Raw genomic sequence first — 27,728 nt, 5'->3', positions numbered from 1 at the left:
GAATACGGCTGTGAGCAAAGCAGAGTCTTTCCATAAAGGAGCTAGCCTGTACCTAACAAAACAAAACAAAAGAAATTGAATGCAGATAATTGCCAGAAGTCTGTGTTTCAGTTTTCAAAACATGGTTAGACAAATACTTAGCTTGTCTTCCAGCGGTGTGATGGATTCCACATACTACTAGCTCCTGAATCATAGGCAGACAAGTTAAATAGTAATCTAGTCCCTCCTGAACTTCTCTGACTGAGCGCGCACTGCAGGTTCACTCTACAAAACTGAACTGACCATCTCCCCCGAACCCAGCTCCTCACTGTGTTCATGCTCATTGTCAACCCCGGCCGAAAACTTCATTCCTGTCACTGAGGGCTCACTACTTGTTCTGATGATACATCGAGATTTACATTGTGATACATTGTGACCCTTTTTTTGTTCAAATAGCTTACTTTTACATTAGCATCACCTTTGTTACCCTACCTTGTTAGCTGAGAAGTTTCTTGCTATTGAGTTCATACTCTGCCCATCGTCTTGACTCTACCCCTACCTCTCCAGCGTGGGAGGGGAGGGCCTACCTCGCACTTTTATCCTCCCCTCTCTGTTGGCTCCTTGGTTCCTCTTCACCCTAAAAGCATGTTCAGGTCCACTCACCCTAATATGTGTATGCATGTGTACATATGCACATACACACATTCCTTCAACCCAGTGTCCCCCAAGCTCTAGCTTCGTCTTCCTGTTTTTTTACAGGCGAGCTTTTTAGAATAATTTATACTGGTTGACTCTATTTCTTTATTTTCTATTCACTTAACTCACTACAATTTGTCTTCTTCTACCATGTTTATTATAATTGAACGTAACTGTTAGAGTCAGATAATAGTTTTGTAAGATACCATGCTATGCTGTCTCTTTTCATAGCCACCTTTGTGGGTCAATATTAGTCACATTGTACATTGTGGATGCGAAGACACTTGCTCAAAGTTGTGCAGAAAATGGTATTCGATGCCAGTTCTTTTGGTTATAAAGTCAGGTGTCTTTGTGATGATTTTCTTGTCATAATACAATAGCTATCTCTTTCTTCATTCTCATCCTACTGAGCCTGTGTATGGTTCTTGTCTCCAACGAAATTTGCTCAGACCTTGCTTCAAAGATTCTCTCTCTCAATTGGCTTCCTAATCTTTGGCAGCTTACCTCTACCTCTCACTGTTTCTCTTCCTTCACCAATTGAAATATATAAATGTATAATTACATGTGTAAAAACTCTTGTCTTTATCACTCTTGTTCCTTTATTTTTAACTGATCGATCTTATTCATTCCATAACCCTAACTATTATCTTTATACTGCTGACTTCCAAATCTAAGTTTTCTCTGGGCCTCTCTCCTGAGCTGCTAAGATTTTTTTCCAGCCGCCTACGATATTTTTACCTGGATGTCCTGCAGTTTTCTCGAGTTTATTCTGAGAACTGGTGTCTATCCTCCCTTACCAGGCCTAATCCTCTCTACCCACCTGATCAGTCACCCGAATCGCGGTGTCATATTCACTTCTGCCTTTTTTTTCTTTTTCTTTTGATCCTTAAGTCTAGTTGGTCAACAGTTCCCATCAGTTCTGCTGAAGTATATTTTATGTCCATCCCCTTCATTTAATTCCCACTGTTCCTGCTCAAGTATAGGTTCTCAAGTCTTCTTAATTGGGACTTTGAAATATGTCTCCCTTCTCATGTCTTTAGGTGTAATCTGCCGTATACCACCCCAAACACACACACACAGAGCCATCAGTTATTCCATTGAACAGTCAGTCCTCTGCCTAAAAACCTTTAGTGATTTCCCTATTGCCGTCTGAGTAAAGTCCAAGTACCTCAGTGTACTAATTTTAGGACTGCCACATCAAGTTTTATCAAACCTTTGGCCCTTCCTCCCAGTCCACATTCCTCTTCCATGCATAGAACTAATGATTCAATTTGCTGTGCTGGGTTCTTTATTGACTTTTTAAAATATCCAATTCCTTGCTTGAGTTTTTTGTCTGACTGGAGTACAACTCCCATCCTACCAATTTTCTACTACATACACTCCACAACAGTGATATCTTTTTTTAAGGTATGGGTTAAATATTAACACTTCTGTGAAACCTTACAGTCTTCTTCATTGGTCCTAGAGCAACTAGTCACTCTCTCTTTTATTTTCCAATAGCCTTTGCTTATACTTTTGTTGTATCTCTTATCATACTGAAAAAGACATACTATATTTGCAATTAAATATACCTTCCTTTAGAATGGGAATTTCTTGAAGGCTGGAACTGTGTTTTATCTCTGTATCCCTAAATTTTAACCTGGTGTTTTGACATAATGATTGGTTGGTGAAAGGAATATCTGTTTCAGTTATAAGCTTGCCTTAGTGCCAAGTATATATGAGTCCTAAATTTTTGTCTCAAATAGATTGGTTATTATCTCCTGTAGGAAGTTTGCTCTCATCCCTCCAGTGCATGAAATGCTGTCTTCTGAACTTATCTGTCATAACACTTATCACATTATAATTATCTTTATATTTTATATGGTATTCCTTGAGAGAGTATGATCTGTATCTTTCACACAGGTCCAGGCAGTGTGGCATTTAGGTAGGGGTTTATAAATATTTGTTAAATGACAAAAGGAATGAATGAATGTAATAAACAGCTAAAATAGAATCACACATTTTTTAGCTGTTTTAAAAATTCTGAATAAACAGCTTCTCTCTATTCAGAGAACTTTAGGGTAGCCATGACTGAACCAAGAGATTATTATTCTCATCAGCAAACATTAATGAAAAAAAGATTGTTTATCTCATTTTTTAGAAAAAGCTTTTCCTAACCTGTTAGGTGGCTGATAAGAAAATGTGAAGAGATTGGGAGTTCCTTATACATAATTAAGTAGCTCATTCTTGCAAATACTTCAATAATTCATATTTGAAATATACTTTTTTTCAACAAAATCGGCTTTTTAGATACTTCCCTTTGAAGATGATATCATTGTAGGATTTCATTTTCTTGGCTCTTCAGAGATATGGGAACTCTGTACTTTGTGAAGACAAAATGAGTAATGGGTTACATAGGCACAAAATTAAAATAACCATCCTAGTATGAAGTAAAGTCCTATTGTTATGGAAAGGGGCTGTTATTTGATCGAAAACTGCATTAGGAGAAAGAGGATAGATATGGGGAACTAAAGTAAAGGGGGGGAGGAAAAGATGGTATGTAGAACAATCCCTTTCTTTTCTTCTGTGTTCTCCCACCCTCCTTTTTAACCCCGATGCCCCTTAAAGGGAGGGGTGAGTACTAGGCAAGACTAATTGAAGGCTGAGATGATAGCTTAGCTAATAGAGTACGTGAGAAGGTTTGTCATACTGGCCTTTTGTTTCTTTCCACTTGCCTATGAACCTGGGTAAGCATCCTAAAGGAACACGTAGTGTATCTTTAAGGTTTTGAGCTTTACCTGTTTAAGACTGAGCCTAGAAGTTCAAGGGAGCTTCATGTTCCAAATATTTGCCTACCTGAAATACAGAGGGAATTCAAGCACAGTTGTGGTTTTAGTACATGTGTTGTTTTGAGGAGGAGGCTCCCTCACTGCCTTGAAATGAGAAGGATGTTTTTAAATATCTAAGCTGTTGAATTGCTAAAATCAGGAAGAGGTCTTGGCTCTACAAAGCAAAACACTAAAGCAGGATTAGGATTGCAAGTATAACCAAGGCTTCTGAGAAATAATGGTACAGTCAGAATAGCAGATAGACTGCTTAGGGCAAGGACATGCATTTTTATTTATTCAATAAGCATATGTTTACTACCTTCTCTGTTCAAACCATTGGGAAGACTGACTTTAAAATAAGGGAAAATGTTACAGTTCTGGGCATTAATGCTTAGATATGCCCAAGGAAGAAATGCTAAGCCTACTGAGTCAAATGGAGTAAATATCTTGGCTTTCTCATTTGGAGCTGTTAGACTCACTAGATCAGTAGTTTTTAAAATAGTTCCATAGTGTCCTGAGAGCCATCAGAGGTACCCCGCCTGTCAAAGGGATATGAGGAGGAAAAGGCCAAGCTCAAGAGCATTAGGTTCTCCCTTGCCCTCTCCCTACATCCGTCAGAGTGCCCTTACTTTTCATATATTGTATGTACTGTAATTTTGCATAATGTTTTGCTTGAGGTCAGGGGAAGGAGGTAGGTAACCCTGTGAAGAGAAGTTTGAAAATCATTGATGGGAGATCTTTAAAATCCCTTCTAGCCTTAAAATCTGATTCTGACTGGCTGAACTCTAACAACCCCTCTAGCTAAGTTTTATGAGTCTTTGATTCTAAGTTTCTTTTAATACTTTTCTGGCAAATATTTATCTTTAAGTTAGGCTCTTTTACATCGACCAAAGGATCAAATAGTTTCCCCATTTTCGTAACTTAAGTACACAGCACACCATATTTTAAAAGATAGAAATTTCATTTATTAAATAGACTTCATAGACTTTATTTATTGAACATAGTACAGACAGGTATTTTGCCAGATACCTTGCTAGGACCTTGCTCTTATCCAAGGCATGAATATTTGTTAGTATTCACAACTCACTTAGAATGTGTTAAGTCTTTGTATTTTTGAAATGCTATTCTAACCTACTTAGCAGCCTACTTCATATTTTGAAGCTGCTTTTAATTGTAATACTTTAAATCTCAATGATGTTCTGAAAACAAAATAAGCAGAGCATGTTTAACAGTGCACAGCATGTGGTATATTCTCAATAGATGTTTATTTAATTGAAGCATCATTATTACATTTAATAGCCTGCAGTTTACAAAAAGCTTTCACATATAGTGTATTTATTTTATCTTCCAATAACTGTGAGGAGAGTGTGCCATATTTCACTAATGAAAATTTTGAGAACCATTGCAGTAAAGAAGTGCCAAGTTTGAAAATGCTACCCTTGCTTTACCTGACAAACGTCAATTACTGTGAGCTTTTAAAAAGTCTCACATAGCTTACTTTGTCTTTGACCTCTCTGATTGTACCTATCGCCTCCTTTATTGAGCAAATATTTATTGAGCACTTAATTGTGTTACTATAGGCTGGGAATAAAACAGACAAAAATCCATGATTTCATTAAGTTTGTGAACATCCTTTATTTTCCTTCAGTCTCCAACCTTTAGTCTAGGGGTATCACAGCAAGTTTAGAAATATATGTAAGCCTTAAACTGAAAAATATTAAGCTTTGCTCTGGCAAATGGCTCCTTATTTAATAAAACTTTTTTAATGCTAAATGTGATTACATAACTTACATTTTGGAATTTGATTTCTTAAAGTCAATGTGAAACTAATCAGGACTTTCCTTAATTAGCAAAGCACCGATGTTCATATGGTTAGTGACAGTGATGGAGATGACTTTGAAGATGCTCCCGAATTTGGGGTGGATGATGGAGAAGTATTCGGCATGGCGTCATCTGCCCTGAGAAAATCTCCAATGAGTGAGTATTAATAGCTCTTTGGGTTCAGCATTATAATTCCCCCTCTTATTGCAGAAACTTATGAAGAGTAGTGAACTAAAAAGTTTCTTACTGACTTTCAGTTTTGGAGAGAGAAAATGTAGCAAATAGGCGTTATTCATTAGAACTAGAGGCTCTTGAGTTTTGATTTTATTAAACCCAATGATTTCCATGCTTTAGTAAAATTCATAAAATGCAAGGGAATGTAACTTGTTTCACATGTATAATTAGCTATGAATCTCTCTCTTTACATTAAACCCAGAGATTGATAAACAAATAGCTGGACTTTCTGTGACTCTAGCTGTTTCCCCACATCTTATTGGAGTTACCAGTTTTCAGAGTAGTAAAATTACTTTTCCATTCACTGGTATCCATCTTTGGAAGAAAGAAAAAGTAAACTAAATGTGCTATTTCCCTGACTTCCACCGTACAAGGTGCATACTGTGTAGTATCATAAATGGTTGTTATATGCAAAATGACCATTAAAATAAGTCCTTAAATGGTTCATTTACTCTGAAATTAGGGAATTCCTGGGGGCAGAAATAGATATATCTGTATTAAATTGACTGTTTTCCTGATTAATAGGTTTTTAAAAGAAATTGACATCCTATTTATATAATTTAATCACAAGATGTCATTTCAAGAAAACATTGAAATTCTGATTGATGTCTGGCACATGTTTTAAATGCTTATTAGCAGGATTGTGTCGGTTGCTTTTCCAAAATTTATGAGCTTGGGACTTTTTTAAGTTTCTTTTTTAAAATTTAATGAAATCTTCTAATGTATATTGAATTAAGATGTCTCCTCAGATATATCACAGAAGCTAAAATTTAATTTTATTTCCTCTTTATTGATTAAATATATTTCTTATATGTGGGATTAGATGTTACGTGGTTTGTTTTCTGTGTCTATTTGTTTTGTTTTTTTTGTTTTTGTTTTTTCTTTTGTTTGTTTTTTAGTGCCAGAAAACGCAGAAAATGAAGGAGATGCCTTATTACAATTTACAGCAGAGTTTTCTTCAAGGTAGGGTTAGGACATTAACTATATAAAATTGATGTTCTTTTAATGCTACTGTGATTTTTCTGGAGCAATTTTAATTATAGATTGTTTGTTTTAAATTTCTTCTTAAAGTACTCAAAGAATACATTTATCAATGTATATAGTCCCGATAGTGAAACACATAGTATTCAATGTTGATTAACTCATTAACCATTTATGCCACTTCAGAGATGTATTCATCTTATCTCTGTATCTTTCTTTATTGAAGCGCAACAAATGGATCACTAATTTAATATCTTGACTGTATTCCCAAAAGACTAGGTTATAAAATACGGCTTTTTAGTATATCCTAGGACAAACAAAATATGCTTTAAAATAGTATTATACAAAAAAATAATTTTAAATGTAAATGAATTTTTTTAAATTTTTGTTTTGGAATCATTAGCATTTCTTCTTTTAAGAGTCTAATATAGCATATTTTATATGCATCTGAGATTCTCCTAAGTAAAAAGAATTTAAGTATTTAACCCTAAATTTTCATGTAAATGATATTTCTCTTTAGTTCTATTTTCTGGTGTAATAGTATAATTTGGAAGCTTTGCAGGATCCCATTTTTTCCCCCTCTCTGTTGGACTTCCAGATTAAATGAACTAAAATGCAAAGTTAAGGCCACAGTAGCTACAAAAATCTTATGACAGTGGGTAAACCAGGAATTGCTACTTATAAATGGCATGGTTTTGTGGCACTTACTAAGTACATTTGTTAGATGTACTTACAATTCCAGTGTTCTAATATATCAGTATAGGCCAAGAAGAACTCTAAGAACTAATGAAGCTCATTCCCAAGCCTTTAAAGAAATGTTTTAGTGTTTGGTCTGTACGTAAGTAAGAGATATTAGCCTCAAATTTACTTGTCATTGGTTGTTAGACTTGTGTAACTTTGAAGTTAATTTGAAATATATTTTAATTAATAGACTTATTTTTTCCTATAGATATGGAGACTGCCATCCTGTATTTTTTATTGGCTCATTAGAAGCTGCTTTTCAAGAGGCCTTCTATGTGAAAGCCCGAGGTGTAAGTGCAATCTTCCTTTTTCTGGTTAAAAAGTACATCCCATAGGTTTACCACTAGGCCTGGGGCAAGGCTTAATGTTTTCTGTTTTTTTCAGATTAAAGACTTGATTTTGTTTCTGGTTCATCCATCAACCTAATCATCACCAAGATGCCCATTTCAGAGGGGTAGTAGTATGATAGGGCACTGCTGCTGCTTACAAAAGGCCTTGAAACAGGGGTTTTTTTGGTAGGGAAATAAGAAGGGTGACATGCTTAGAAGGGACCAGGCTACTTGTGTGTATTCTTTTCAGTTATGTGATTGACAGGTTCTTGCTAAAGGATTTGTTTTTCAGTCTTTTCCCATTATGATTATTCCATCTAGTGTATATTTAATAGCTGCAACATATTTTTCCCCAAAGTCCTTTTAGACAGCAAAAAGATTCTTCTTTAAACTCAGACATGGGCTTTATGATCTTGAAATCAAGTAGACTGAAGTTTATAACAAGAATTCAGAAGGTACATTTTGAGCAAGAAGGTTCTAGGCGACCATGCTATGTTGACACAGCAGTTGATACCTCAGTAATCTGGCTCCTGCCTATTTATTTGTACAGCTTCAGCTTTTCCCATCTCCTGCCTTACACTTAATAAATCTAGCAATAGTGTTATCATTTTTATTTTCCCATAATTTTACTCTTTTTTTAATGTTTCCCCACTGTCAGGAATGCCTTTCATCCTGCTTCTTACCTGGTTGACTCTTCATCTACACTCCTCTGATACTTAACCTTTCCTCACTTTTCCACTATTCACTCTAACAGTGCTGCACCCACTCCCTTAGTACTTTGCAGTGATACCCTCTGTTCTTACTGTTACACTTCACACATTGCTTGTAATTATCCATTCTCTTTCTCTGAATCTTCTCTAGATTTTATTTGATTTTTAGCATCCTTATACATAGCAAATACTCTATATGTTTAGTGAAAAGGAAAAAAAGAGAGAGAGAGGAAGGAATAGTGTGTAGATGGAGTAGAAGGAAAGTTATTGAATTAAAGAGGGCTTGGAATTTTGAGAATAGAGTTCAAGGATGCCTCTGAAATTTCTATTTTCTATTGTATTGTAAACTCTAACCTAAAGAAAACTGTATTAGCCCGGCTGTGCGTGGCTCAGCGGTTGAGCGTCGACCTAAGATCCAGGCGATCGGGGTTCGATTCCTGGTCAGGGCACATGCCCGGGTTGCGGGCTGCAGCCGATCAATGACTCTCTCATCATTGATGTTTCTGTCTCTCTCTCTCCCCCTCCTTTCCTCTCTCTGAAATCAATAAAGATATATTTGAAAAACAAAAAAACAAAAAACTGTATTATAAACAAATTTTTAAAATTGAATTGCCAGACAATAATTAGTGATCAAACTTAGTTATCACTGACAGTTTGAAGAAGTAGATTAAGAAATATGAACGCCAGATGTTTTTTACCCTAAGAATAGTGGAGTACCCCATCATAAAGGCTGTTTTAAGCATCTCTTTTTAACTCTTAAGTCTATATTAAATGGGCATTATTTTTGAAGAAATACATTTTTATAATACGTTTATATAGTTTCCATAAATATAGGTTTATGGAATATACTGAAAAGCAAAAAGAAAATATTGTAATACAGATTTATGGTTAACTTGATATATTTTTTCCATAATTTTTATTATATATTTCAATGAGTGTATTTGTGCATATTTAATATAAAATTGAGTCATGTTATAATTTTGTTAAAACCGTTTATTTTCACGTTTTAATATTATATGGTTATTTTCTTAATTATATTTTATAGTATTTTAACTCTTTATTAAAATGATTTTAATACAGAAAAAGTAAAACAGAATAGTATAATGAACATCCAAATTCCCTATACCTCGATTTAATAATTACTAAAATTTTGCCATATCTGTTTCTTCTATATGCAGGGCTTTTAAAAGTTTTAATAGTGTTTTAAGGTTTAGTAACTTCAAAAGTTTAACTCTACTCGCTTATAAAAGAGCAGCATCTGAAATTTAATTATTTGCATTTTTTGTACTTTTTTAAATATAGGATTTGATGAGTAATTTTTTATGATAAATTTTTGTACCATTTCTTCTTTGATTGACAGTGACAAACATTGACTGGAACAGAAAATAAATTTATTATTGAAAATTCACAAAAACAAATATAAAAGAAATGTAAATAAAGTTTCAAATGATATTTTTTAAGTTTGTAGTAGTTAAATGTTCAAAATTATTAAAACGTAAAACTGCACAAAAACATTTAAGATACCTTTGTATATTCATTATTTTTTATTAAACCATTTTAAAGTATATTGCACACATCATATTTTACCCCTAAAAACTTCTGCATGCATTTTCCAAAAATAATGATATTTTCCTACATTATCATAGTACCATTATCACATGTAACAAAATTAATAGCAATTCCCTAATATTATCTAATATCTTTTTAACTGTTTTTTGTTTTTTTGAACCATGATCCACTCAAGAATCATGAATTATATTTGGTTGTTAGATTTCTTAAATCTCTTTTAAGCAAGCACCACCTCTCCATTTTTTATTTTTATTTTTTCACATTTGCTTTGTGAAGAAGTCATGCTAGATGACTTATACATTGTTCCAAATTCTGGATTTGTGTGATTGTTTCCTTATGATATTATTTAACTTGTTCCTCTACCTCTGTATTTCCTGAGAAATGGATATTAGGTGTAACAGCTTTGTTTGATTCAGGATGAACTTTTCTTGCAAGAATGCTTTGTAAGTAATGCTGAATACTTTTTCGTAACAGGATTTTTAATGGATATAGAGTCTTATTGTATAGCCATGTTATTATATTTAAATAGTCACTCATTATTGTTGAACATAAACATATTTGAAAGAGTATCTAATTACAGCTTTAAAATAATTTATTTTTCAATTCATTCTTTCATAAGAATGTATTTGAAATATATCTGTCTCTGCTTTCCAGCAAGACTGCTAAGCCATTGAAGTAACTGGAAGATGTCAGGGCCTTTTGTAACTTAAACTGTAGCTTCCAGAATATGCTTAGACATCTTTTAAGTCCCATTTTAAAAAGCACTGTAAGATATACTATGAATACCTTAAACATTATAACTTTAAATGAAGATACTTATTTAAATACACAGTGCATAATAGACAAAAGAACTTTTACTAAGCACCTTATACAATAAATTGCCACTTGGATTTATTCAGACTGATGATCCCTAGGGGAACATAAACTCTTACTTATTAACTTCTGGGTATTTCTAATGAAGCAATTGATTGTTTTTTATTAATGCCTTGGTGTTTTAACAGATGAAAATTATCGGTTCATGTAATTAAATGGTTTGCTTCATCTTAGATTTCTGCAAAAATCCACTGACCTCTTTGGACTCCTAAACTGTCCTTATCTTTCTCCCCTTGTCCAGGACTTTTTTCTCATTTCTCTTTTCCAAGTTAAAGATCAACAGTTTATGCATTGTTTACTATGATGCTCTAAAATTAAGTAAAATTTATCCACATGATAGATAAATTATTCAAAATTAAATCTAAGCATGTACGTTTATTACAGTCAACCAGATTATATGCATATAACATCAATACGAACATCACAGGAATGCGGAGGCTCGGAAAAGCTGGGTGACTGGCCTGAGACATAGTGCATAGTAAGCAGCAGAGGCCAAAGAAGGGCTCAGGTGTCCTGCACAGGTCATAGTGGTTTACATTGGACCATCGTATTTATTTTCAGTGCTAACTGCTGTACTTAAAAAAGTTTTCAACATTTTTTAAAACTTCTGAATGAGTCATTTTTAAGATTTGCTGATCAAATATTTGAAGGCAAGTGTGACCGATACTGTGGCATTCTTACTAAACTTCTTTCATCTTAAATATCACGTGTTTAATTTAAACTGTGGGAGGCACATTAATTTTACCAGGGCAACAGATGAGCTTCAAGCACCAGCATTCTTCACCTGAAGTGAGAAATTGAGTTCCAAGAGTAAATAAAAACAAGATTGAAGGTTTAAATCCTCTGCTAGGCTTTTTGAACTTATATACTCATTAAATGTTTATTGGAGTGGTGGGATTACAAAGGATTTGGGGAGCTTCATCAGCTCGTATATAGCTAATCACTTAGTAAAACACTACATTTGATAAAGTGTTTCTCACAATGCCACATTCAATCCATCTTAATGAAAACTGCTTCAAACTGATTTTATTTGAGAGCACTTCTTGGTGAGAGAGTGCTCATAGTTCTTTCTGTGTTTTTCATAAGAAATTTACAATACTATCCAAAGCAGAGTTCCAACTTCTATTAAACAGATATTCTAAGTCCTTGTGTTTAAGTTTATTACGACAAAGTTTGACTTTTGACAATGTGTTAATAAGTTTTACTATCCCCTTCCTTTCCCTCAACTATTAGGGATGTTCATTCAGTTGATGGCCGTGAATATTTACCATATGCCAAATGTGGTACAAAGGTTTCCTGTCCTTGAGATGCTCACAGTCTAGTAGAGAAGATAAGACAATAGAAACAGATCTATATAGTATAACATGGCATAGTTCAACTACCTTTGAAGTTCAGGGAGATTTCTCAAGGTACCTCTGACCTGAATCTTATAAGATGACTAATACTTAGGCAAATTACAGAATTGTTACCAGGAATAAAAAGGTCTAAGGAGATTAAAATGAGGGAAATACAAATTAAAAAATTAAGATGGAGACCAAAAAATGCAAGACAGAGAGGTAGGTTGCATGAGGCTGGGAAGATCAGCAAGGGCCAAGGCATGACGGGGGTTGTGATTCCCTGCATTACCTAGCATTTTAAAGATATTTGTTGAGTGAAGCTTATATTTTATCTTTAGATAAGTGAACAATGGTTAGCTTCCTTAATTAAGGTTGCAGAAGAGTTACCACTGGCGACATCATGAGTCCTTAGGAGTTTCTTAAAAGAAGGTTCGTTTTCTCCTTAAAGCCTTTCCACCTCTCATTTCTGCCACCGCAGAATTCTCTTCACAACAAAAAGAACCCTAGAGAATGATTAGACATTTGTAGTAACTAAAAATCAACAGCAATATAAATCCCAGTGCCAGCGTTTATCTCCCCTGTGAAAGTTTGTTCCTTTTCCGGCATCCCCTTGGGAGACTGGGCTTTGATATCAGTAATCCTGTTATATCTCCTTAGATCTTGACTTCAGACCATTGCCAATTCCAAATATTACACATAAATTAAGAAAACCAGTGCTCAATTTGTGATTTCCCACTTGGTAACTGTGTGGCCCCAAACAAGTAATGAGCCGGTTTCTAATCTGGGAAAAAAAAAAAAGATGATGATGATAATATCTATATGGTGTGACAAGGTGTAAATGGGATGCCACCCATAAATGCACCAGCACTGTGGCTATGGTGCTGTGAAGCAGTTTTGGACAAATTTGAGAAATTTTTTTTAAAATAACAAAACTGATTTTCTCATGTAATTCATGAACTAGCCCTAAGAACAGTTCCAGAAAGGAATTTGGAGAACCCATATGAGCATTTATAGCACTAAAATTAGTGTTTTTCTTTAACAGCACCTGCTATCAAGTTTTATTACCTTTTTTTAAAAAATCAGCCCATTTTAAAATAGTGCTATTTCTTTTTCCTCATGTTAAATCTAAATACCATCACTGATCAATATTTTTTAAGAAAAATAAGTTGGTCACTCATCTGAAGCCACAGCTGTAGTTGGTGAGTTTCCAGCACTCTATCCAGAAAAACTAGGCAAACAAACTTATTTCTGCTTTGGAAAAAATGCCCAGTCTGTTCATCTTGTCTTTTGTTTTCTTTTCAATTTAAATTCCTTAAAGGCAGACAATGTGTTTGAGTAATTTTATATGACAGCTAGGACAGAATTCTACACATCTGTGAAATAAGACTTAGATGCTAATATTTTTAAAAATATAGTTTTATTGTGCAAATGAAATGTTTGTTGTAAAATAATAATATAGATGTATTTAAAGTAGAAAATGAGTTACCACATAATCCCAAATCTGAAAATAACCGCTCTTAAATATTTTTACTTTGAAATGTGGATTTTTTTAAAAGAAACTTGCAAGCATGTATATAAATAAAAAAGTTGATGTTTTACATAAATGCAACTGAATCAAATCCATTATTCTATAATTAGATGTGAACACTAAATGGTACATTGTTAGCACCATATTTAGAATTTGCCTCTAATTCTCCACCTGAGTTCTCAGATTTACCTAGTTTAAATTGTAAAAATCTTAGTGTCCATATTAAAATTATTTTTTAAATTAGTTAAAATTTTATGAAATTAGTTTTAAGATATGCTGCTATGTAAAATGTCCTCATTTTATCACTTTTGCCATCTTCTTGAGAACCATTTATCTATATTTGAAAAGCAATATAGGTAAAATTTATTAAAATATCAAAAGCAAGGCTGATTTCTATTAATGGACTTTATCCATATTTGTATCATTTCTCCCAAAGGGCCCTTTCTAGCCCTAGAAAATATTTGTTATTCATATTACCTATTTTAAAAGGATAAAGAGCTAAATTGGATCTCCAGCTATTTCACTTGGAAATTTCAAGAAATCTATTCCATGTCTAATCTTAATATTTTCACTTAAAAATAAGAGATATGGTAGAAAGAATACTAATTATATTTGAAAACAGGCTCCCCAATTACTAGGTGTGTGCTATTAATGAGATTACTCAACTTCTCTGAGGATCAATTTCTATATTTAAAAATTTGTATTGTAATATATACCTCACAGAGTTTAACAAAAATTAATATATGTAAAACATCTTTTTAAAAAAAATCCTCACCCAAGTATATGTTTTTATTGATTTTTAGAGAGAGAGGAAGGGAGAAAGAAAGAGAAACATCAATTTGAGATAGAAACATTGATCAGTTGCTTCCCATATGCACCTTGACAGGATCAAACCCGCAACCTAGGTATGTGCCTGTGACCTCTTGGTGTACGGGGCGATGCTCCAACCAACTGAGCCACATGGCCAAGGCAAAATATCTTGAAATGTATGTGAAACATCTTTAAGGCACAGATGGACATTGAATAAATTAGGCAGATTTAGATATGAAACTAGGTCCTGAAACTAGCTATATAAGCCTTCATTTTATTTTCTCTCAAATGGGGATAAAAATATCTTGGCAATTAACCCATCTTGGAATAATGAATCTTTACCTTAACAGTAATCAAGTTTTTCAGATGCACGTGTTGAGAAGATAAATAGGCCTGTTTCATTGGTATATGTGGTACAAGGAAGGGAGCAGTAGGTGATATGGCTAAAATAGAGGAATACAGTGGGGTTTCATCGTGGAAGTTCCTTAATACCAAGTAAAGACTTTTGTTGTTGTTAGGCAGTGGTTAGCTTTTGAAAGTTCTCAAAGAAGAGAGTGACACTGTCAGAGCTGTACTACAGTCCTGTGCTGCATAACAACATGGCATTTCAGGTAGATGTACACTGTACTATTACACTATTAAAAATACCATTAGGGCCTGGCCGGCGTGGCTCAGCGGTTGAGCATCGACCTAGGATTCAGGAGCTCTTGGTTCAGTTCCCGGTCGGGGCACATGCCCGGGTTGCAGGCTCAATCCCCAGTTGGAGGTGTGCAGGAGGAAGCTGATCAGTGACTCTTTCTCATCATTGATGTTTCTATCTCTCTCTCTCCCTCTCCCTTCCTCTCTCTGAAATCAATAAAGATATTTTTTAAAAAATAATAAAATAAATAAAAATAAATAAATAAATAAATAAATAAAAATTCCAGTAGACCCTCCTCTCTGGATATGTATATTAAATGGACTGGACCACATGTTAGCAGTGAAGGCTGTCCCTGATCTTTGCATGAACACCAAACTAGATGCACGCCAAGCAGCAACCTCCATGTCTTCTTTTGCCTTCATCCAATCATGGTTTCTACTTGGCCTTCTTAGGATAGGGTCCCCTCCTCTCTTCTCACTAACAGATTACAAAGTGGAGCTTTCTAAATGACGAGTCAGGTCATTTGTGAAAGGCCAGTGGCAGCTATAATCCCTTAAGTATAAGTCAGGGCCCATTGGAGGCTATGAGTCTTTCTCATGGGCCAAGAACAAATCTATAAATGTATATATTCAGATCTTATGGGTTAATGACTATTATTTTTATGTACAATTAAGGATTTCTTGTAGTTAACCTATAGAGTTGAGTTTGGTTGCTTGTAACAGAAAAATAAAAATTAATGGCATAAACAAAATAAAAGTTAATTTATCTTTTTACTTCAGGAAGTCCACAGGTAGTCTGTCCAGGGCTAGTATGGCATATCAAAGTCAGAAACTCAGGTTCCTTCTATTATGTTGCTCCACTGTATGGTACAATTCAGGTTATATCACGATTCAGTATGACTCCTACAGCTCAGACCAGCACATCTGCTTATATTGGCCAGAACTTAGTTACATACCACCCTTGTTTAAAAGGGAGACTGAGAAATGTATTCTTTATTTCAGTCAGCCATGAATCTAACTTAAAAAATAAAAGATTTTTCTCTTTAAGGAAGAAATGGAAAATACTTAGGGAGTACTAACAGTTTCTGCCACTCCTATTAAATGAGTGGTTAAGAGTTACTACAGTCCTAGATGTTTATACTCAGTTTAGCTTGTTATAATTTACAACATTCTGCTTTGAAATCTGCCAGACCATACTTGACAGTATTAGAAAGTTGCTGAACATGTACACCCACAAATCACTGAAATTCCTATGATTTTTCAGGAAGAATGCATTATTATCAATACATTTTAATGAAAAATTACTGTTAGTTTATCTTCAGTTCTTTATTGCTGTGGTTCTCTGACCCCCTTGAATATGGAAACAGATGAGATGGGTAGGCTATGGGTTCTTTTTCTCTTCTTCAGCGATCTCAAAATGAGTGGAGAGGGGTGTGTTTGTTGATATCTGCCTTTCCAAGTGGGTACCTCACATTCACACTGATGGTGTTCTGCCCGTTTTGCAGGCCTGTGATTAACTAGGGGTAGTTATTCCTATCAGAAGAGAAGAGTAGAGGATCAGAAAGATCCTGCCTGCTCTTTTATGTGACTGCTTTTCCAGCTGTTGTTACTGCTCCTAAGTGTTCACCTGGAAAACCAATGAGATGAGGTCTTTGGTCTGGCCTGAAACTTCCCCCTTTCTTGCCTCCACACTGCCTCTCCCAACCTCCCCAAAGAGCCTGGCTGCCTCTCTACAGTTTGCCATAGTAGCCAATCACTTGAGCTTCTAACTTAGTCACATGTTCTCCTTCCTCAAAGATATTTCATGACCTGATTATTACAGCCTAAACAATGAAAACTGATAAAGCTTTATACCTAGTGAACATTTGTCAGCTTATTTCATGAAGAGAGTTTGATTTTACTTTAGGCTTTTTTGTTTTTCCTAACCTATGATTTCTATATGAGAATTCTTCCTATGTGAGACTCAAATATGTCTGTATCCTCAGGAGTTCAAAGTGCTACCGTAGCATCTGCTTCAGGAAGTGAGAGGAAAAAGACACCATCTTGGCATCTGCTCATCCTCAGTAGCTGGCTCTTTCCTTTTGGAACCTTTCTACTTCGTTGCTGCCGGTTGATCCCCAAACTCAGCTTTGGGAGCCAAAAAAGGCAAAGTGTCATTCTTTCCACAGATCATTCTCCACTCAGGTTCTTCTCTCTTCAAAAATTACTAAATTTGAAGATTTTGAACAGATCAGGCCATTGACATCACTGGGCTTTTCCCAAACTTTTCTCTTTGTTTTTTCTCTTTTTTGCTCTTTCTTTTTCTCACGATAACCTGAATTTAAAAATTCAGGGCAAGTCACAGAGAAGTCATTTCTTAACCTGCTTTTAAAATTCAGCTCAAGCCCGGCCGGGCGTGGCTCAGTGGTTGAGCGTCAACCTAGGATCCAGGCGATTGGGGTTCGATTCCCGGTCAGGGCACATGCCCGGGTTGCGGGCTGCAGCCGATCAATGACTCTCTCATCATTGATGTTTCTCTCTCTCTCCCTCTCCTTTCCTCTCTCTGAAATCAATAAAGATATATTTAAATAAATAAATAAATAAATAAATAAATAAATAAATAAATAAGTAAGTAAATAAGTAAATAAATAAAATAAAATAAAATTCAGCTCAAGTATCACCTTCATAAAGAGGCAGCCAGTCTGATGTTCATGCCTGGACCCTGGGACCTCCTCTATTGTAGCCCTCATATCACCACTCCCATCTAAACAAAGTGTTGAACTTCTCACCTCCAGAGCTATGTGGCACCCAAGGCACAGAATAGTGAAGTATCTTTCCCAAAGTCACACAGCTGGAAGGTGGCAAAGCAGGGATTTAAACCCAAACAGTGTGGCTTCATGTTGCTCTGCCTCTATTTACTTGAGTCACCACTGCATGCTGGGCTGCGCCTATGAACATCCAAGTACAGGAGCAGGATTATGGACTAGGCAGTATACTGGAGCGGCCCTCATTAGAGCCTAGATTTAAACAATAAGTAAAACAGCTACAGAGGGCATGTTGAGGTACTTGGAGAAATTTGAATATGGACTCTAGATTAGATGATATTATTGTAACAATATTAAATGTCTTACGTGTGATAAAGATATTATGATTATATAAGGGAATGTCCTTGTGTCTTAGGAGACCGAACTTAGAGTATTTAGGGTGGAAGTGTCATAATGTTCATGATATATGCAATTTTAAATGTTTCAGGAGAAGCATAAAAAGAATGAGAGCAGATATGGCAGAATGTTAATAATTAATAAATCTAGGGAAAGCAAGTAATAGGGATGATGATTTGGAGTATTATGGTGATGATGATAGAAAAGGAGGGAAACTGGAAGAGAAGTAAAGTCAGGTCCCAATTTACACACAGGAAATAATTTTATTTTAAATTTATTTGAATTATTATACTGGAAAAAACTGACCTATCATTTCTAGAAATTATTTTTCATATCAACTTTAAAATCATTGACCATTCAGATTATGAATGTTCTGGTGCTCAAAAGAAACTAGACAACTTTCTTTTCAGTTCATCAGTAAATATTTTCTGAGCATCTGCTCTGTGCCTGGCTCATTTTTTCCAGCTCTAATGTTCTATGTTTCTGTGATGCTGTGTCTAAATACAATAGCTACTGTATTTAGTGAGTCGCACTGTTTGTCGTCAGCTTGGTATTTCCTAAGCATCAGTTTAGTACCTTAGTTCCTGGATTTGAATGTGAAGATTAGTGAGGTCCTAATGGCAGGGACACAGTTAAGCATCCCAAACACTGTTGCCAGTAGGAGAAATGAAGGAGCTGCATAATCTTGAATACATTTTTATGGCTATCATTTCTCTTGGAATTGCTTTCAAATCCTTTATTTTGCATGGGTGGTTCTGGAATCTTCATCCTAACAAGCTGCATTTTATTCAGCACCTACTATGGGTCGAGCATTTTAAATAGCTACTTTACCTACTGCATCCACAATCCTTACTACACCCATCTTGTCCCAAATTCTCACAGCTGGTAAGTGGCAAAACTGGGTTAGCACAGAGCTTTCTGTTGCTTTAAAATTAGGAGACTTTCCTTTACACTGTGTTACCAAAACCTCGATCATAAAGAGGGAGTCTGAGGAGAGTGTGTTGCTGGGCAGCTTGCCTTTGTCATGTACCAGACTTACACCCTGTCTGCCAAATTAGAAAGTACAAATAAAATATAGTTTTTTAAATTCTCCAGTGTTACCACTTATCATATGGAACTGTGATGAAACCTTTGCTTCCCCATATACCATCCTCCCTCCAACTCTTTGAGGGCAAGGGAACTTTGTTTTATTCATCTTTATATGCTCAGTGCCTAACACATAGGCACTCTGCAAATGTTATTGAACTAAAATATTAATGGACCAAAGGGAAAATGGTTATAGTAATAGAAAACAGAACACTTTTTATGCTTTCTCTGTGTACTAGATGCCCTTTCTTCACAGAAGCATTTTCCTGACATGCTGAATTCAGTTTTCACTGTTTCGGCCTGTGTTTAATTCAGCTCAATAAAATAATCAGAAATCTGAGTTGGGTTCATTTAGCCATGCCTATAATTTAATGAGTTTTTTGTAGCCCAAATTTAGCAGTATTTACATATTATTAAGAGTCTTTATATTTTCCTTATTATTACTGTCATAATAACAAAAGAAAACTTTTTGTTGAAAGCTTATTACGTTAGAGAGAAAAGATTATTTTAAGATTAGGCCATCTCCCTTTTTGAAAGCTTTTATGGGAGTACCCCAGCCTGAAGATCCTCTTCTGATACTCTTTTTATCACCTCCTTTCTCACAGTTTAGAGCTTAAAATGAGATTTTTTTTTAAGTGTGTTTTCCTGGCATCTCATGTTTAACAGTGTCAGGGGTTTGTGTCCCTGGAACGAAAACTGTTTCTCCAGAACCTTTTCTCTCTCAGCTTCCAGTGAAAAGAGGGGCAAGGGGAGCCAGTAGCTTACCACAAAGCAATGCCACCACAAAGGAAAGATTAAGGGTTTAGAGAGAGGTCAATGTGGGTTTTTCTCTAACTAAACACTTTCCTAAAGTTTCCTTGTGGAAAAATAATGAAGTCATCTCAGAGTTTTTAAAGAATTTTTATTTCTTTTTCACCGTCTGCATTCGCTTGTCTTCTCAGCATGGATGTTTAATCTTCCTAGGCTTTGTGAATTGGCCCAAATGAATAAGTGGTGAGCTGTCTCTCTAGGAGCTAGAGGCTTATTCTAAGGGCCTAATCACTGAGTAAACACATCTTTGCCCTCCCTCTCACAAGTGCGATATAATAGTCGAGATTCTAGCACAGTAACCTGGATATTGCAGGGACCAATGCTTTGAAATGCAGAGTGGTTGATCCTCCAAAACAGGCAGTGCCTGATCTTCGCCTGCCTCTTTCTTCTTTTGTAAATTAAATATTGCCAAAGAGATGCTGTTTTATTGCCTGATATTGTGCATTAGTGCCCTGGATTTCCAAGTTTAGTTTCAGTCAACACTGTCGGCTGCACTTATAGGGAACTCTGCATGTTGGGTTTCTTGGTAGGCTCTTTGGCACATGTGTGTTTGGTTTGGAAGAGCATTTAAATTAAATCAGCGAGATAGCTATGTAAATCGCTAATCTCTTTCCCAAAGTCTAAATGTTCCATTGCAGTGTTCTTGAGAGAAATAGGCATTTTAATGATTTAACCATTGCCATTGTTTGGTTAGAAATATGCTGATTTAAAAGTGGACTGCTCTCTTGTTCCCAGTGTCTCATTAAATGTAGTTGCTGAGATACGATCAAGCAGAATTAGAGGTTGACATCCCTCTGTCTGTTCTGCTAGAGAGCTCCTAAGAAGAGGAACTCTGAGTTTGTTAGTGCTGCCAGGTTCAGTGCCTTTCCCTAAAGCAGCAGATTTCTAGATTCATTTACTAAAAGTGATTTGGCATTGCTGCCGCCATTTGGTGTCTTTTTTCCAGGAGGGGCTGTGGTTGAAATCAGCATTCAACTTTCTTGCATCAAACATCCTGAGACCTATGCTAACTTAGGGATACAAAGAAGACTGAAAGAGACGCAGTCCTTACACTTGAGAGACTTTGTCTTGAGGGGATACTGGTAAACAATTATAATACTAATGGGAAGAGATAGAGGCCCAGGAAAGGAAGCTCTTAACTCTGCCTAAGGGAATCAGGGAAGGTTTCACCGAGGAATTCGCTTTGAGACTTAAAGGATGAGTCGGAATTTATCAGATTAAGTGTCTCCAACAATGTATCTGATTACAAACTTCCTAGGAGCCAGCTACTGTTATCTGCAGACTCCAACATAGGTGTAGAACCCTGAGTCTTTCTTATTCACGATTTATTTTATCCCCACTGCTTCCTCCTGGGCATGACACAGAGTATTTCAACAGATGCTTGTTGAATGAGTGAATAAATGACTTGAAACATGGAAGCAGCTGCTGTTGGAGTAGCTGAGGTATTTGTACTTAGGAATCCTGTTCTTATTCCCATCACATGCTGTCTGTCCAGCTCCAGAAGCACTGCTGTATGAGCAGTGGCCAGTCTGGCATCTTCATATTACATAAGCACTTTAAGCCTTGCCTATAGTGCTGGCAATTTCCCTGCTACTATCAAAGAAAGGACGTTAGGCTTAAAGTCAGTCAATCTGGGTTCTAATCTCAGATGTACTGCTAGTTATAGAATTTAGGACAAGTCAGTTTTCTAAGCCTAAATTTTCTCATATACTAATAAAGTTTAAAATACTATTTTACAGGTGTATTCTGGGGGCTAAAATAGATAGTGAGTGTGTATTTGACTGCCTCCTCTTCATAGTAGACGGTTTTGGAATCTTTTTTTTTTTTTTAAATATATCCTTATTGATTTCAGAGAGAGGAAGGAGAGGGAGAGAGAGATAGAAACATCAATGATGAGAGAGTCATTAATCGGCTGCTTCCTGCATGGGGGTCGAGGCCGCAACCCAGGCATGTGCCCTGACTGGGAATCGAACCCCGATCGCCTGGATCCTAGGCCGATGCTCAACCGCTGAGCCACGCCCGGCCGGGCTGCTTTTGGAGTCTTAATCTACCTTCATCTAGTACAAAGTTTAACTTTGAACAAAATAATGACTTCTTTTATATTATTACAATTTGGTTTATTTATCAGGATAATTCTATCAGATAAGTTCCTCAGACTTCATTAACCTTTCATCAACAGGTGCCTTATATTTTTCTATAAATGTCCGTTTGTTTAGTATCTCACACAAGTTTTTCTTTATTATCATCACATCCTTATTTAATATAAAGGGAAAGACCCTGAGCTTCCTTGAAATTTTTCTTTGCCAGAATTTCAGATTGATTTATACATCCTCTTTACTGTAAAATTTTATCTTTCCATTTCCTAATAACTGACTATTCTTAAACTCAGCTCTTCTACAAGGTAGCACCAAGATGTGAGTTAACAATAATTTAGGCTCATCACCATTATTGTTGTTAAAGCTGATATCTTGTGATTTATGTTGCTCAATTTTAGTTTTTAGTTTCATTTATTTTATTGAATGTCCAGGTATGATGGGACACTTTTAAGAGACCAAATGTCATTTCATGAAAGCAAGTTTTATCAGGCAAAAGAGAAAGAATAATTTCCCATATAAGAAATTACATTGCATATTTTCTGAAATATAAACTAGAAAGAATTCACGTGAAGTGAACATTTTTTATCCTTTCAAATGGCAATTAAACGTCACATGCTCTTAAATAGGAGCTTTAAGTTAAATAAGGGCTTTAATATGGGAACACATTAAGGGCTTTAAAATTACCTGTAGAACTAAAACAAAACTTCCTTTTAGACCTTTTCCTTTCAAGTAGAAGAGACTTCAGTGGTTAGGTTAAAAATATCTGAGAGTTTGGCATTCACTCTTAATCAGTGTGTTTCTTTGTCTAGTTGAATACTTCAAAGTTAATTTTTCCCTTACATATAAAGTGTGTATTAAATAAAGAATGGTAAACACGTTTTATTTAAAGAAAATGCAATTCTTTTGTAATTCCTGCTTGAAATAGGCTTGCACATGTTAACAGGAGTCTGTGATAACAGTGTGTAAAATAGAATATAATCATCCAGCCTCTTTAGGGTGTAAGGAAGCAAATTCATTCATATTAGTAAATGCTTTAGGAACTGCAAGTGTTGGGTACTCTTTCAGGGAGTAGCATTTAATTTTTGTCTTTGCTGCTTATATTGACTGATTATGCTCTTTTAAAATTCAAGAAATCCTATGTTAGTGCATATTTTAACTCGTCAGTTTTTTTCTTCTCTTTTCAGAGAAAGCTTCTTGCTATCTACCTCCACCATGATGAAAGTGTATTAACCAACGTGTTCTGCTCACAAATGCTTTGTGCTGAATCTATTGTCTCTTATCTGAGTCAAAATTTTATAACCTGGGCTTGGGATCTGACAAAGGACGCCAATAGAGCAAGGTAATATTGTCATTCACAAGTTACAGTTGGACTTCCGTTTTTTTAAAAAGTCATCATTGTATTTGGTTCATAAACATTTTAATCCCCAGCATTAAATTCTCTACCATTATATTTAATTAGATATAAGCTATTTGTTGTAGCTAAGATATGCTATTTATTAGTCACAATTATGAATTCCTTAACTTGCAAAGATTTCTTAAATGCAGGAATAACTAGAAAACCAAAACACATTGTTCTCACCTTTTTGCAGTAAGAGATATAGAACATTTCTGTTTAGTGTGTGTTCTGATGTTGTAATATATTATTGAACATTTAGAGAAAAATCTATGTTTTTAAATAATGTTTAGAAAAGGCAAGGCAACTAACATATAATCCTAGTAGTAAGTCTATTTTTTAATAATTCCAGTGAAGAAGGCAGGACATTCTGGACCAGTCCAGTAGAGTTGGTAATAGCTTAACTCTAGCATATGCTAATTGATGTAATCGCTTTATTGCACACATTCTTTTGCACAAATCCATATTCTCAGTAGGAAAAAAAATCCCTTTTCTAGCTGTCAGGGTGAATTTATTTAGTTCGTTAATCATAATATCTGTAAGTGATGAATAATTCTTCATATTTTGCCTATTTGCATTTCCCATCTGAAATATATTTCGTGTTAATTACACACGTGGCCATAACATCCCGTGATGCTACTTTGGGTGTGTTAACACAATCATAATCACAGGCTGTTGGTTTATGAACAAGGAGATTAAATTAATTCATTTTAAGGCAAGTCTATTGTAGTTACCTAATTTAAGCGATTATAGAACAATTAGAAATTAAATCATCTTACTTGTCTTTTTATTATTTTGTGGCTCACTGAATTTTTGCTCATCACTCAGACTTTGTTTTATGTAAGCTGAATCTGAAAAGAAAGATGATTCTTCCCTTAAATGGGAAGCAAAAGAATGTTGAAGCAATTCCTTCATCTAATACTTCATTTCTTTAAGCAAATGGTTAGGAAATTTCATAGGATGACTTCGTTCTGCCTTGGAAATGTCTCCTGTTATACATAAATAAAGAACCTCTAGCACCTGTATTTGTTTAAATTAAATCAGGCTATTATGCACACTCAGTTAAAGGTGATGAAAAGCAGTGCCAAAAACAGATAAAAATGCAGCATCGAAGGTCTTTCATGAGGCAAAATACATAGACTGGAGACTTGGCTAAATCTTTTGCCATTCACTGGCAGTAAGGAATCTCCTCCTTTCCTTTTATCCACAACTTGATGGAGAAGGAAACACTCTTTCTAAACCATCTGTAGTGGCTAAGTTCAGCGGGCTACCTGCTGTTATTTTGTTCTATCCTCCATTTAATTCCTTAGTGCCTTTTATTTTACAATGACAAAAAATTTCAGTGTAGTTTCTTTTGAAAAACAGTGTTTGAGGGGTTTTTTTATGACTGGCAATCAACAGCCATGTAATTGCTTTGTTATGTTTTACTAAAGAAGTCTGTTAAGTAGCACAACTTTGATACACTAGTAATAAGAGTTTGCAGGTTACAGAGACACCTGTGGTGACCAAAGCGACAGAAGCTGCTTATTAGAAAGAGCCAGTACAGCTGTGTCCTATTAACTCCTTATGACACTTTTTTAAAACACAAAATAAAGGCCTTGTTTAAGGCTTTAGAGCTATTTCTCAATGAATTGCAGGACTGACTATGAAGTATGATAGGCTATTTCAATTTACGTTTTTTAAAATGTGGCATCCCTTACTAAGTTTCTGTCATGAAAATAAAAAGAAGTGATATTAAAGACTGAACATAGAAATATCTAGGAATTCAATTTAATAACAGAAAGAATGTAACAATTTCTGGAATTTAAAATACTTGGCATCCTTATTTAAAATCAAATTCTATGTTACAAATTTAAAACTATTTAAAGGTAAGTTATTATATTTCTCTCTACAAAGTAACAAAACTATGTAGCTACTTTTTGTGTGCAGCTCCTCATTATTACTGTTAAGGCAAATGGGAAAATACACATCTTACAAATGTAAAATGAAAATTCATTGCCATGGTATATTCCTAAAAGAGAATAAAAGTGGATTTCCTTTTGACATGTGAAACTGTAAGGGAATTAATTAATTAGGCTGATGTAGTAGCCCCCAAAAAGGTTAACTTTAGCCAAGATTTCTTACTACCTATCATAGATTCATTTAAATAAAATTATCTAATTGAGTTCTATCTCTGTGGTCTCTTGGATTTTATCACCACATTTATCCAAAGGTGTTTGTCAGGAAAATTGATTGCACCATCCACTTAATGCTATTACCACTAACAAAACCTCAAACTTTTAATTCAATGGAAGACTGCTGCACTAATATTTATTCATCAGTGGGCTACATGCCATCATTTGTCTATTACCAGAAAGTTAAAATAGCACAGATTTATATTTGGAAATCGAGAAGAGATTTTTAGGCATCACAGATAAGATTGTTGCTGTGGTTTTCCTTTTACCTGTGGGTTGTTGTTGGTGTTTTATTCGGGGGTTTTTATGACAAATGTAAAAGTTTGGAAATGAATTTATGGTGGATTGCTTATCTGGTCCCATATCTGACTATTCTAGTTGAGGCTAATCATACAAATTTAGAGAATCCTGAGCCTGTAAGATACTTAGTCTGGATGCTTCCTTAGTGGTTTTCTGGGACTACCCCTGATATAATAGCCGGGGGAAATTGATGCCCAAGATGGGTAAGGACTTGCCAAGCAAATTTATTTTTGTTTAAGAAATACTCTGATTAAGCCTACAGAAGCATTAGTTCTCCACAATTTGCTGCGAATCTCTCACATGTGTAGAATATAAGTGAAGGATATTGAACTAAGTGAATGCTTTGGTAGGGTTACTAGAATGTCAACTGCTATTATGTTAAATTTCTTCATTGCACTAATAAACTCGAGTAAAAAAGAAACACTTCTATAGGATGTCACAACCCCTGTGATGTTGATAATTTTGGACTTCCCACCTCCAAAATGATTCTAATAACTTTCTAAGTTGAATACTTAAATTAACCAACCTATATCTGTATAAAGTGGATTACAATAATTTCTAGATTGATCTTGGAATATTCCAAATATGAATGAGACATCAGACTTTAGCTGTAATGATTATGTAATGATTCTTACAGTGCACATGCTCACTAAATTATGATCTAGAGGGTTTATTCATTTTATTTGTCTCATTAAACAAGGAACTGTACAAAATTTTAGGAGAAAGAAAATAAGTGTTTGGCAAATAAATGTATTGTATCCAGTTCCACCTGAGAATGTTGCTTGTACTTTCGGTATTGTATATCGAAATGGAGGTTTCTTTCTTGGGAAAATAAACAAGTCTCTTGGCTGCCATGTCTAGTTAGATTTCAGGGCCATTGTTTCTTTTTCTTTCTTTAAAATATATCTTTATTGATTTCAGAGAGAGGAAGGGAGAGGGAGAGAGAGAGATAGAAACATCAATGATGGGAGAGTCGTCATTGGCCAGCTGCCTCCTGCACGCCCCCGACTGGGGATCAAGTCTGTAACCCGGGCATGTGCCCTGACTGGGAATCGAACTGTGATCTCCTAGATCCTAGGTCGATGCTCAACTGCTGAGCCACGCCCGGCTAGGCAGGGCCATTGTTTCTTAAAGCAGTAAGCAGAAAGTCCTTGCTAGTCTTGAGAGGTGCTAACGGGTATAATTTTCTAAATATCCATTTAAACAATGATACAGATGGAAGCAGTGAGATACAACTGTAAATGAAAGGCACGAAAGAGCTAAAAACAGATAGATAATAGTAAATAAGGAGATCCTACAAATCACTTCTGGAAGTGGCTAAAATATATTTTAAGAAAGGTATATTTCTTTTTTATTTATTTATTGAATAAACATCTAGTGAATGTTTAATATGAACCAGGGATTGTGCTCTGCAGTGAGGATTAAAAGTTGAAAAAGATGCAGTGCTAATACTCAGACACTTGTGGTCTAGTAGGCAGGACAGACATAGCACTAATACGTAACATGAAGTATGTACAAGGTGCTTTGAGAGTATAAATGAGCTTCATAGTGAGTTACTCTACCTGAGGGGCCCGGGAAGGACTGGAGAGAGCACACACACAAAGATGAAATTAGACTTTTACTCCTAATCAGAGGTTTTTATATTAGCAGTATTCCCAGTTTATTGGGTTGCAGA

General features: G+C 35.3%; 1 protein-coding gene across 1 annotated transcript in view; it reads left to right on the top strand.

The window, feature by feature from the left end:
• The window catches only part of FAF1 (Fas associated factor 1), a 272,216-nt gene that overhangs the window by 169,411 nt on the left and 75,077 nt on the right, over window positions 1-27,728 (top strand). Inside the window, exons 10-13 of the mRNA XM_081143762.1 lie at window positions 5,333-5,459; window positions 6,437-6,500; window positions 7,468-7,549; window positions 23,371-23,525. Coding sequence (XP_080999888.1) covers window positions 5,333-5,459; window positions 6,437-6,500; window positions 7,468-7,549; window positions 23,371-23,525 — 428 coding nt within the window. The remainder of the gene's footprint in view (window positions 1-5,332; window positions 5,460-6,436; window positions 6,501-7,467; window positions 7,550-23,370; window positions 23,526-27,728) is intronic.

The sequence above is a fragment of the Miniopterus schreibersii genome (genome assembly GCF_964146895.1).
Source record: "Miniopterus schreibersii genome assembly, chromosome: 8".
Taxonomy (NCBI): domain Eukaryota; kingdom Metazoa; phylum Chordata; class Mammalia; order Chiroptera; family Miniopteridae; genus Miniopterus; species Miniopterus schreibersii.
The sequence above is the reverse complement of the archived record's forward strand: the minus strand, read 5'-3'. Positions and strand labels throughout refer to the sequence as shown.